At 41.3% G+C, this 13,193-nt stretch overlaps 1 protein-coding gene across 7 annotated transcripts in view; it reads right to left on the reverse strand.

Moving 5' to 3' along the window:
• FNDC3A (fibronectin type III domain containing 3A) overlaps positions 1 to 13,193 on the reverse strand; it is a 203,403-nt gene that overhangs the window by 71,750 nt on the left and 118,460 nt on the right. The window contains exon 1 of one of the 7 annotated variants that reach the window (XM_074960703.1): positions 752 to 887. The exons of the other annotated variants lie outside the window; for them this stretch is intronic. Within the exon in view, the coding sequence (XP_074816804.1) occupies positions 752 to 758 (7 nt within the window). The 5' untranslated portion in view covers positions 759 to 887. Of the gene's footprint in view, positions 1 to 751; positions 888 to 13,193 lie in introns of those variants that run through there. 7 annotated transcript variants of the gene reach the window in all.

A 13,193-nucleotide genomic window follows, 5' to 3' on the forward strand; every position in this document is an offset into this window, starting at 1 on the left:
CAAGAAGCAGAGAAACCTAAACACAACAGCTCAGGTCATATCAACTGTAGCAGGCTGCTTAAAATCTTGAGCTTGTCTATTTGAACAGAATGTAAAACAAAATGTATCATGCCTCTTACAAACACTATAAAGAGAGAAACAAAATCAATGTGATGTATGCTTTCTACTGTCCCAGACATAATTTAATCTTATGAAAATACATTTCAAACCTGTAAACTTCAAAATATTGGGAAAAAAAACTTATTTAACCAGATATGCAATTAGTTCTCTTAGCTTTTAAGTCTCACTTTCTCATTCAATTTTGAATTCAGTAAAGAGATTGTAAGCTTATATGGACTGAGTTTTCAACATAAAAAACAAACATTTTATCAGTCTATAAACAAAGATTCTTTCTGGGAAGTAACTGTATATAATAGTGCTCTTATAAAACTAGTATTCATAAAGTCCTCCAAATACAATAATTGCTTCTAATTTTATGTTCTGACAGACAGGGAGATCCTTAAAACAGGATATGCAGTGGTACACATTAATCTACTGAACCCACATTAATCTACTGAACCCATAAAGACAATTCATAATTTTACATACCACCAGATCTATGTTTAAATGAACCAACCCTTTTCTACCTTTTTTAGCTATTATATATCTGGCATCTGCTGAAAACACAGGCTGGGTTTAGATTTATGTAATGCTTTTCATGTTTTAACACAAAAGCAGAACTTTCTTTCAAAATACAGTCAGCAAATCTTACCACTCATTTTGTTTTTACTGCAATAGCAGAAGAGTAAACAAGATCCAGTGATCCAAGGTTGGACACGTTAGCAGCTTTAATTGGGAGAATGCTTTCGTTTTTTTGCTGGTTGAGGAAAAGCTCCTTTGACCGAGTCACATGATCATCATCACATGACTTACTGAGAAAGGAAAAAGGGAAGCTTCAGGTATGCAGCACAGTGATTTGTTCTTGTAAACACTGCACTTCTTTTTCTGTGATAAGATTTTTGTCTTTTAAAATATGTACTACAAGTGGATTCAAAAGCTTGTCAAAACAAGTGGTAGAAGTAGCTCATTTTAAAGGAGAAAATGACAACTGTTCTCAGAGGAATACCCCACAGAGAAACACTTCATTTACTGTTTTACATGATGTATACTCTGATTTTTTTTTCAATCTATTAAATTCTACATAATCTGATGTGATTATTTACAGAAGTTCTTATAATTGAAAGCTTTTTACATTTTAATTAACAGAATTAAGTTTTAAGGAATTACTTTAACCATCTATTTTCTGATTAGGAGGGTTTACCTTTAGCTGATAATCAGTGAACCCTTGGGGAAGCAGGTACATATAAATACCTCTTTTTAAACAAACACTATTTTGACACCATGTTTAGCAAGCTGCGGTAGTTGTGATACTAATCTGTGTGGATGCTGCAGGTCATGAACACTGCTATACTTAGCATTAGTCTAATGTGAACAAGGATGAATCACTCTCTCTTTGTTATTCCCAGGAGGAAATAGTGTTCAAGATTTACTGCAGCACATTAGTTTAACTATGTCTCTGTAACTGAACACCCACACTTTGACATCACACAGGCAATGATATGCATCACTGACGCAAGCACTGCCAGGATCAAATACAAAGGCCACAGCAGTTGAAACAATAGAGTGCACCACTGACGTAGCAGCATGCCCATCTAACATTGACAAACTGCAGTAAATCAATAGTCCCCGATGCCAGGAATAGTTGCACCACTCTTTCTTTATATAATAGCTAAGACTTGGAAGTTTTATTTTAGGGTTCCAGCAGCTACAGTAATTACAAGAGACAGCAGCAGCAACAAAAACCAAGAAGTCTATATCTCTTTAAATTCTCTCTGTAAGATACCATGAAGTATCAACTCTAAGTGACAGACACTAGAAAGTGCTACAAAGAACTGAGAATTTTACTTATAATAAGCAGATAATATAATCTAAGTTTGGGACTTGAGCTGAGAAAGAGGCACCAGTCAGAGCTGTGAGCACTACAAGGATGTGGATAAACAGTGCTGTCAATCTAACACTTTTCATTAGCCCTAAATTCACACTGATGAACCACTGCCCACCTCCCAACTGTCTAGCTTTGGCATCAAGGCTATGTAGTAGCTGCTCACAAACTGGGATGGCCAATTTAAATATATACTGTTAAACTGACTGTTATATCTACCCATGAGTAGATTGCAGTGAACAGGGAAGCTTACCTTATAAAAGGATAGTAGAAAGAATGAAAGGGGAAAACGCTCAAACAAAGCAGATACCTTCAGAATTGGAAAAACCCCATCAGCTTCATCCAAAAAGACTGAGGATTAATGGATCAAAGGACAGAGAGCTGTGAAGCGTGATCATCTCCAACCACTCCTGAAGAGTCCCTTCCAAAAACATCCCAGGCTTTTCCATGGGGGAGTGCACACCCATTCAAACTGAGAAAATAAAAGGAGGCCATCAAATCCCCTCACAGAGGCAAATTGCCTGGAGAGGACAGATTCCCTGTAGGGTTTTACAATCAATAAACCAATCAACTCTGTCCTATATTGGCCCAAACCTTTGAGAAAACAGAAGATACAGGCTTCCTTGCCCAAAATATCAAATATACGTTTATTTCAATTATTTCTGTAACCATAATGCAATCTTTTTTTGCCAGTTACAGGCCTACTCTTTAATCAATGTAGTCTTCAAAATATAAAATAAAATCTTGGACTCTGCAGCAGATGATCAGCCTCTACTAACTGGGGATATCTATGCCATCCAAGGTGCTCCAACCCCATAGTGGCAAGGGCTACAGAAGTGCTTAGACAGATCTGTTGCACATCAGAGACTACCACCCTACCCCATCAAACAGTACAACTGAATGAGGAGGTATTCAATTAAATGGAATTATTATACAGTCTCTGTTCCAGACTCTCAAAATATTAAGTTTGGGTCCTTTCTTTTATGGATAGTATCAAATTGTCTCGAGTAATTATTGTGTGTCTATAGCAATAGTACCAATAAATTAATGTTAAATGTCTCCAGTCCTCTTATATCTTGTCCTGATCCAAATCCCTGACTATCCATAAGTCACCATGTATCACAAGGAAACAAATACAGTATATTAGACTGAACATAAGGAATTTTTCCATTTTAATGTTCTTATCCTCAGTTGTAAAAATCCAGCTATCTCCACTGGCTCTTTAATGTGATTAAACAGCAGTGTTTGTCTTACAGTTTGTTCTCACACAAAAAACGGAGGAAAAAGTGAGAGACTCTCAGTTTCCCAAGATTGCCTTTGTGTAGTGCTTCCATAATAGGACTTTCACTATTTGAACATAATACTCACTCAGTGCATGCACAATAAGACTGAGGTGATTCAGAATTAATTAAGCAACCAACCTGGCCACCTGACGGTACTTAAAACAGCTCTTGCTAGGGAATATATATACACCATCTAAAAGATTTTACCCACACAGTTCAGCATTTTTTTCCATGCTGCCCCTTTCAGTCCTTCAAAAGAAAAAAGTTATTACCTGAAAAGGTATTTTCTGTATCTTTATATCCAACTCTCTGCACTAAAGGGTTATTTCCTTCTGTCACAGCTTAGCAGGCTGCACTAATACCTAACTAGAGTGCAGAATTTTTCTGCATCTCCTGCTTTCTCAGGAAATAAGGATCTAAGGCAAGGGTAATCAATTATTTTTTATCAAGGTCCAAACTCCAGAAAAAATAACAGAAAAACAACAACAACAACAACAACATAAAAAGATTTTGGGGTCTGTTCAAAAGCATCTGGTAGGCCAGATTTGGCCTGCAGTCCACAATTAACTAACCCTGATGGAAGGAATCTTCTTTCTCCAGTTGTGAATTTCTTAATACTCAAAAAAATGGAATAAAATCTGCATACAGGTAGGTCATGACTACGCAAATCAACTATACACATTATTGCTTTTATCCAAAATACTTATTTTCAGGGTAGGGCATTCCAGAGTTTTGACTGAAATTAAAGGGAAGGTAATGAACTTCCTTTGGGAGGTAATGAACTTCTATTTTCTGTATTTTAATGACTGATGGTATTTGAATATTAAACCACATATCTGGCTAGGAGGATAGGAGAAAGTCAGGAAGTCACCACTGCTCCAAGAAAGCAACACCCATAGGGTATGTCCAGAAAGTAGAAGGTATCCAACTTATGATACTTTGGTGAATAACTGCAGGAAAAGCCAAATTTTCTTTTCTTCAAAGGAGATGTTCTCTTCTCTTTCTGTTCATAAAAATGCTACACGTTTAACTGAATGCACTTTGAATTGGGATCTGTTGAATTGTGTAGGTTTCAGAGACATACAAGACAATCTAATGGTAAATTTTTTTGCCCTATCTCCATTTTAATGACAATAAAGTACCACCAGTACTTCCCCTTCCTAGTAAACAGACTAGGGCAGAAACTGGGAAGACCATTTTCTTAGGTAAGTTGGAACAGAGACAAAAAACTTAAATAGCAGGAGGTGACAGGCTAAGGATCTGTTACTCATCAAGACAGAGTGGAGAAAAATTTGTAGGACAGAGTAGCTGGTTTACTAAGTGATCTATGAGAAAAACAGTGACAACTAGGTAACTGATATCATGAGTCTTGAAGATTAAGGTGACCTCCACTGATGAAGATCCGGGACCAGGATAGCTGGTGCAAAAAGTGGCTACTATGTAGTTCTCATTAAAAACAAAAAGGTTTAATGACAGCTGTCCCTATTTTTTTAAACAAATAGCTCAATGTCCCTGTAAAATCTATTTCATTGAATGTATAGACATCATTCACTGTAGGCATACTGTGGGGCCATGCAGGTACCCATAGCAGTGCTGCTGATTTGGCCCCACAGTATGCCAACATTTTGATGTCTGACTTAGAACAACGCTTCCTCAGCTCTCGTCCCCTAATGCCCCTACTCTACTTGAGCTACATTGATGACATCTTCATCATCTGGACCCATGGAAAAGAAGCCCTTGAGGAATTCCACCATGATTTCAACAATTTCCATCCCACCATCAACCTCAGCCTGGACCAGTCCACACAAGAGATCCACTTCCTGGACACTACGGTGCTAATAAGCGATGGCCACATAACCACCACCCTATACCGGAAACCTACTGACCGCTATTCCTACCTACATGCCTCCAGCTTTCATCCAGACCACACCACACGATCCATTGTCTACAGCCAAGCTCTACGATACAACCGCATTTGCTCCAACCCCTCAGACAGACAAACACCTACAAGATCTCTATCAAGTGTTCTTACAACTACAATACCCACCTGCTGAAGTGAAGAAACAGATTGACAAAGCCAGAAGAGTACCCAGAAGTCACCTACTACAGGAGAGGCCCAACAAAGAAAATAACAGAACGCCACTAGCCATCACCTTCAGCCCCCAACTAAAACCTCTCCAACGCATCATCAAGGATCTACAGCCTATCCTGAAAAATGACCCATCACTCTCACAGATCTTGGGAGACAGGCCAGTCCTTGCTTACAGACAGCCCCGCAACCTGAAGCAAATACTCACCAGCAACCACACACCATACAACAGAACCACTAACCCAGGAACCTATCCTTGCAATAAAGCCCGTTGCCAGCTGTGTCCATATATCTATTCAGGGGACACCATCATAGGGCCTAATCACATCAGCCACACTATCAGAGGCTCGTTCACGTGCACATCTACCAATGTGATATGTGCCAGCAATGCCCCTCTGCCAAGTACATTGGCCAAACCGGACAGTCTCTATGTAAAAGAATAAACGGACACAAATCAGACGTCAAGAATTATAACATTCAAAAACCAGTCGGAGAACACTTCAATCTCTTTGGTCACTCGATTACAGACCTAAAAGTTGCAATTCTTCAACAAAAAAAATTCAAAAACAGATTCCAATGAGAGACTGCTGAATTGGAATCTGAAGTGCTGTCCAAAATCTGAGAGGGATGAGGTGTACAGCATGTTTTCAGAAGCCTTTAAAAGAGCAACACTCCAATGCAGAAACTACAGAACCCGAGCCACCAAAAAAGAAAATCAACCTTGTGCTGGTGGCACCTGACTCAGATAATGAAAATGAACATGTGTAGGTCCGCACTGCTTTGGATTGTTATCGAGCAGATAACATCATCTGTCATCAGCATGGACGCATGTCCCCTGGAATGGTGGTTGAAGCATGAAGGGACATATGAATCTTTAGTGCATCTGGCACATAAATATCTTGCAATTCTGGCTATAACAGTGCCATGAGAACGTCTGTTTTCACTGTCAGGTGACACTGTAAACAAGAACCAGGCAGAAATGTAAATAAACTTGTTTGTCTTAGCAATTGGCTGAACAAGAAGTAGGACTGAGTGGACTTGCAGGCTCTAAAATTTTACACTTTTATTTTTGAATGCTGTTTTTTGTACATAATTCTACATTTTGTAAGTTCAACTTTCATGATAAAGAGTTTGCACTACAGTACTTGTATTAGGTGAATTGAAAAATATTATTTCTGTTTTTTTCTACAGTGCAAATGCTTGTAATCAAAAATAAATACAAAGTGAGCACTGTACACTTTGTATTCTGTGTTGTAATGGAAATAAATTTATTTGAAAATGTAGAAAACATCCAAAAATATTTAAATACGTGGTATTCTATTGTTTAACAGTGCGATTAATTTTTTTAGTTCTGATTAATTTTTTTAAACGCTTTGCAGCCCTAATTACTACCACCAAAAGTAATTTTCCCCTCAACTACATTTCCTTTTCTTCCTTTCTACAACAGATTCTTTTTATTCAGCAGATGTAAGCAGTGTAACTCTTACCTTGCTTACACAGGGAGTTTAGTTCTCACTGAGTTGACTCACACTAGTTGGTGCGTAATACATAAGCCATAGTGATAACGTGCACACAGGATGGCTGTGCCCTCTTTCAATTTGCATCATTGTGAATATACAGCAGGGACTTTGTGTGAACTAAGCAGGTGGCATTGTGGGAGGATATCCCATGGTTCTTAGCTTTGCTGGTGAGCTGTGCGCATGCTGGGATTTTTCTCACTGCGCACTGAGAGATGCATAATGTAAGCCGAAGCCAGTGGCGAATTCTGGACTTGGGGTCAAATCAAAAGAATCCGATGATTCTGCTCCCTTTGTCCAATGAGTCTTCTCTTTCTGGGCAGGCTACCACCATTTTCAATTTTCAGCAGTGAGTCCTGCAGCAGTGGAAAAAGGACGAGGAAGCTCAGAAGCCCACTGAGCAATTGCTACTACATGAGCTCTTCCTGGAGCCACTTCAAACAATGCAGCACTCTTTCTGGGCTTGGGAAACCAGTGTTAATTTGTAGGAAAGGATTGTTCTGCAGACCTGGGATAATTATCAGTGACAAAAGAATTTCAGTATGTCAAAGGCAACCTTTTTTGAGATCTGTGCTGAAGTGGCCGTGGAGCTGCAGCAAAGCATACCAATGTGTGGTGCCCCATACTCACTGAGAAGCGGGTCACCATTGTTCTCTGGAATCTGGCCATCCCTGAACGTTGCCAGTCTGTAAACAACCAATTTGCCGTAAGATCAACCGTTGGAACCACTGTCATGCAGGTATGTGATACCATGCATAAGGTACTGTTGCATCAGTTTACAAAACTTGTTAATGTTCAGATTTTTGATGGCTTTGCATGCATGAGGTTCCCAAACTGTATTGGGGTAGTAGATGGGACCACGTGCCTATCATTTATCTCCCATATCAGGCCTCTAAGTATATCAACAGAAAGGGATATTTCTCCATGGTTCTCCAAGAGCTGGCTGACCACCAGAGCTGGTTCACAAACATAAATGCAGAGTGATCTGGAAAGGTCCACAATCTTTTGGAACTCACCTCTATTTGCCCTAATGAATAAAGGAGACTTTACCCCCAGGATCACCATGGACATTAATGGTAGAGAAATTGCTCCAGTTATCCTGAAAGACCTGGCTTATCCTCTGCTTCCCTGGCTAAGGAAGCCATTCACAGGCTACTTGGAGAGAACGTAGGAGCTGTTTAACTATAACTATAGTAGCTGCAGAATGACAGTGGCGTGTGCACTGGCTACCTTAAAGGAAGATGGCACTATTTATGGGCTAGGTTGGAGGCTGCAGAGTTTTTTGCTTAAAATTATAGCTGCATGTTGTATTTTGCATAATATTTGTGAAAGTAAGGGAGAAAGTCTTAACAATGACCGGGGGGCTGAGGTGCAGAGACTTGCTCAGCAGTTTAAGCAGCCAGCAAGGAACCCATGAGAAAATGGAAACAGACAGAACAATACTGTCAGGGATGCTGCCAAAGGCTGGCCCTTTAAGGCAGGTGGGCTCAAACTTGCCCGTGATAGCTACTCGGGGCAATTAGTGATGCCAGCTGGGCATAATGGTGTAGTGACCGACTCCAGGTTCAGAGGACTACTTAAATAGAGCTGGGAACAGTCTATGGGGAAAAGATTCTAGAGAAGATAGGACTCTCCTGCAGGAAGAACCCACAGGATAGGCTCCTGGGGATGAGGGTGGGGAAAGCACCGAGACAGGGCTCATAGCGTGTGTCTACACAGAAATTAAACACCCATGGCTGCCCTGGGTCGCTGACTTGGGCTTGGGCTGTGGGGCTATACAACTGCAGTGTAGACATTTGAGCTCAGGCTGGAGCCTGAGCATTGGGGTCCCACAAGGGGTGAGGATCCCAGAGCCGGAATGTCTACACAGCAATATTTAGACCCACAAGCCTGACTCAGCTGACCTGGGCCAGCTACGGCTGTACTGCCGACCTTTTATTCAGCATAAACGTACCTGTACAGGTTGGAAGTCAGGTAGGAGAACCCACATAAGGCAGAGTAGGCTCCTGTGGAGGAGCCCCAAGACAGGGCCTACAAAGATCAGGGAGATTCCAAAGGAAAGCTGCTAGAATCTCTGGGAGAAGAGAGGCAGTAAGGGAAGAAGCAAGATAAGAGAAGCTTGGGGAAGGGGCGGGACAAGGGTGTTTGGGTTTGTGTGATTAGACAGGTGGCAATCCTAAAGGGAATGGGAGTAATTAATTTCACTGAGTAACTGGGAGGCAGTTAATTAGACAGGGAAGCATCTGAACATGGTTAAGGATTTCAGTTAGACAAGGAGAAAGGGAAGGAAGCTCCTGAGGAGAGGAACTGCCAGGGAGCCCAAATTAGGCAAATGCTCGCTAGGCAGCAAGGCCTGGGAGAGTTCCTGAACAAGCAGGGGAAAGACTTCAGAGCTCTCTAGGCAGTGGAGATGCCTGATGCCTTACAGCTGAAGTAGCTGCTGCTGGCACCTAGAGACTTTTGTTTTGGAACTTAAGTTTTATCTAGACTCTTAGATAAGAGCCTTTAAATCACTGTATAAGTGCTCATTTCAGAAGGTTTTATTAAAGGGAGATAAACTACTGTAAAGCAGAGTGGCTTCTTCTCGACTGGGCTGTTTCTGACCTCATTGAGGGTGGAAACTGAGGCAGGCTGCAGCAGGCCACACTCAGTGTCTTCTGCCATGGCAATGCTGTCTCTGGCCACTTCAATGCTCTCTCCCTAAGCTCTTTGGATAGTTCCCTGGTCCTCACCCCCTCAAATACAATCTCAGGCTCTCCATTATTTTCATTTTTGGGAAGTGGGGGTAGGGGAGTCTGAAATGAGGTCTACAAACAGTTCATCCCAAGTTCTCTGTGTCTTCCCCGTCAAGTTATCCAACTGCTCATTCATTGATAAAGGCCCTGTCCTTGAGAGTCTGGCCAGTGCAGGTGCTCTGGCTGTGGGAGTAGGGGAAAACACCCAAGTGGTGCTGGTTCATATTCCAGAGAGGCTATGATAGTATTTTTCTAATATGTATTTCTCATTTCCCCTTCCTGAGATTCTTCCCACTCTGGGGGAACTCCAGATGGTAAACGGTGGGTGCATGGGGCTAGATTAGGATTTTTGGGTGTGCCATAGATGCTGTTTTAGTTTGCAGTTGTGCCTCTGCGGCTGTTGGGAATTATGTTTGGGGTTTGGCTTTGCAGTTTAGGTTGTGCCTTGGAAGTGCTTATCAGGTGTTGGAGGGATTAGCAGGGGGCAAGCTAGATAGTATACCCCTCTACATCCCTTTTAGGCTGTCCTGACTCTCAGTGATGTTACACTGAAGTGGGTGAGTAGAAGGCAGTAATGGTCTCAAGTTGCAGTGGGGGAGGTTTAGGTTGGATATTAGGAAAAACTTTTTCACTAGGAGGGTGGTGAAACACTGGAATGCGTTACCTAGGTAGGTGGTAGAATCTCCTTCCTTAGAAGTTTTTAAGGTCAGGCTTGACAAAGCCCTGGCTGGGATGATTTAATTGGGGATTGGTCCTGCTTTGAGCAGGGGGTTGGAATAGATGACCTCCTGAGGTCCCTTCCAACCCTGATATTCTATGATTCTAAGGCAGAGAACAGCCTTATTCAGAAAAGCAAAGGGCAGATCAGCAAGATACACTGTGAATTTATTCACCAAGATGGTCCCTCCAGAAGTAGTGAAGGAGTGGAAGGGAGTTGTGCGACATGCTGGGAGCAATAACCGTAGAGTGATTCCCCATAACGTCCAAACCAAAAGTGAGCAATGTCTCAATTTAATTTCTGCTTTATCTCCCCTGCAGACATGCTGAAAGTGCAGAGAAAAACAGACTGGGTTCTGCACTGATTGTTTGAAGCCTTAACTGCTCCTAGTCCTTTCCTGTATAAGCCTGTGAAAAGTCATTTGGAGCTGTACAACTATGCTATCGGTAAGGTAAACTTCTTTCCTTGTACAAATAACTGTTACAGGGCATATAGAACTCAGCAGGAAGCAGTAGTCTTAGTACCTCTATGGGCATGCAATGCCCATGTCTACTTCATGTAAACTGAGAATACTGACCAAACTTTTTTTCCTGTAATGATTGTCTCAAACTGTTGAATTTAGCACAGCTGAATGTCTTCGCTATTCAAATACACCATGGGAGGGGAAGGGAGGAGACTGTTGTAGTAATAATAAGGTCTACGAATTTACTGTAATTGTAAGATTGACTATAAAAAGTATGATAGTTCATAAACTGTTACAACACATTATAACAAATGTTAATGAAAGTAGGTAAAGTTGTTTATAATAATAAATGCTATAAACAAATGTCATAAATATAAAGGGAAGGGTAAACACCTTTAAATCCCACCGCTACCACCATGTCAAGGGGGAGAGAAACAAAGGTTCTCTCTGTGTGTGTGTTGTTTTTGCTGGGACCAGAGCAGGAATGCAGGTCAGAACTCCTGTAAAGGGTTAATAAGCAATCTAGTTAGATATGCATTAAATTCTGTTTTGTTTAAATGGCTGACAAAATAAGTTGTGCTGAATGGAATGTATATTCCTGTTTTTGTGTCTTTTTGTAACTTAACGTTTTGCCTAGAGGGATTCTCTATGTTTTGAATCTGATTACCCTGTAAGGTATTTACCATCCCGATTTTACAGAGGTGATTCTTTTACTTTTTCTTCAATTAAAATTCTTCTTTTAGGAACCTGATTGGTTTTTCATTGTTCTCAAGATCCAAGGGTTTGGGTCTGTGTTCACCTATGCAAACTGGTGAGGATTTTTATCAAGCCTTCCCCAGGAAAGGGGCTGTAGTGCTTGGTGGGATTTTGGGGGGAAAGACGTTTCTAAGCGGGCTCTTTCCCTGTTATATATTTGTTAGACACTTGGTGGTGGCAGCAATAAAGTCCAGGGGCAAAAGGTAAAATAGTTTGTACCTTGGGGAAGTTTTAACCTAAGAGGGTAAAAATAAGCTTAGGGGGTTTTTCATGCAGGTCCCCACATCTGTACCCTAGAGTTCAGAGTGGGGAAGGAATCTTGACAACAAGTGTAAGAAAACCAGAGAGAGAGACTAAATTAGTCGAAACAACAAAAAGGACCTGCTGAGAAGATTCAAGAACTGTTGAAATCATGCTTGGTAAAAAGAGAAGATGTGGAACCAGAAGTTAATGGACCAAAATTGGTGTGATGGATATTAGGCCTAATTGGTAGACAAAATAATGAGGGGGATGAACTATAATACCACCCTATCTCCCCATTTTGAGTTTCTTAAAAAGAAACCAAATAAAAAATTCATTGCTCCACCCCACTTTGCATGCCAGCTTGTCTTGTTTCGTCTCATCTCATCTTCTCTGACCCCAAGATAAAAGAAGCAGACCAGACTAAAATATTTTTTTCTAGGAAGAAGGCCAACTGGCCTTAACCTTGTTTAAGGAACTTTTATTTTCATCTGAGAGTACTGAAAATCATGATGATACCCAGTCATTAGTGGGAATACCCAATTGCCAGCATCGCAGTCATGTAAAATCCTGTTTGGCCTCTCTTTCTTGTTGTTACTTTCTTCCCCACTAATTCTTTCCTACTATCTTCTATCTCAGGTTTCCGTTGAACTCTGAAATCAACTAAACTGCATCCACCCAAACCTGCTCTGTCTAAGGAAAACAAACCCAACCAGATGATGTCCCTGACTGGAATATAAACCAGCATCCAAGCAGCAGGTGCCATAGTTGATCTGCCAGCCAAAGCATCCATTTGTGATTGACCAGCCACCCAGTGTTCCAAAGACATCAACAAATGTTGTATTTGCTCCACCTTTTCTATCTTATCTCTCCTCCACCGTATGTCTGTCTGCTTATTAGAAACAGTGGAAGTGAATACAGTAACTCCTCACTTAAAATTGTCCTGGTTAATATTGTTTTGTTATTAGGTCGCTGACCTGTTAGAGAACATACTCGTTTAAAGTCGTGAAATGTTCTGTTATAAGGTTGTTTGGCTCGCCCTGCTCCACCCAGTGTTCCTGCCATGCTCCCCAACCCCTGCAGTGCTCCGCGACTCCCTGCAGTGCTCCCTGACCCCATTCCCCATCAGGAGTACCAGGCGGGTGGAACGGGGCAAGCCCCTGAGCCCCAATCCTACTCCCCGGCAGGAGTGCTAGGCAGGCGGAGCGGTGCAAGCCGCTGTGTCCCGAGCCCACTATGCCCCTGCCTCAACCAGGCTTCACAATCATCATTGGTGAGTACAGTATTAAATTGTTTATTTAAAATTATTTAAAACTTATACCGTATATGTATATATCTTTTTTCGGGTGAAAAAAATTTCCCTGGAACCTGACCCCCCTATTTAAATTAATTCTTATGGGGAAATTGGTTT

Source organism: Natator depressus, chromosome 1, assembly GCF_965152275.1.
Source record: "Natator depressus isolate rNatDep1 chromosome 1, rNatDep2.hap1, whole genome shotgun sequence".
Taxonomy (NCBI): domain Eukaryota; kingdom Metazoa; phylum Chordata; order Testudines; family Cheloniidae; genus Natator; species Natator depressus.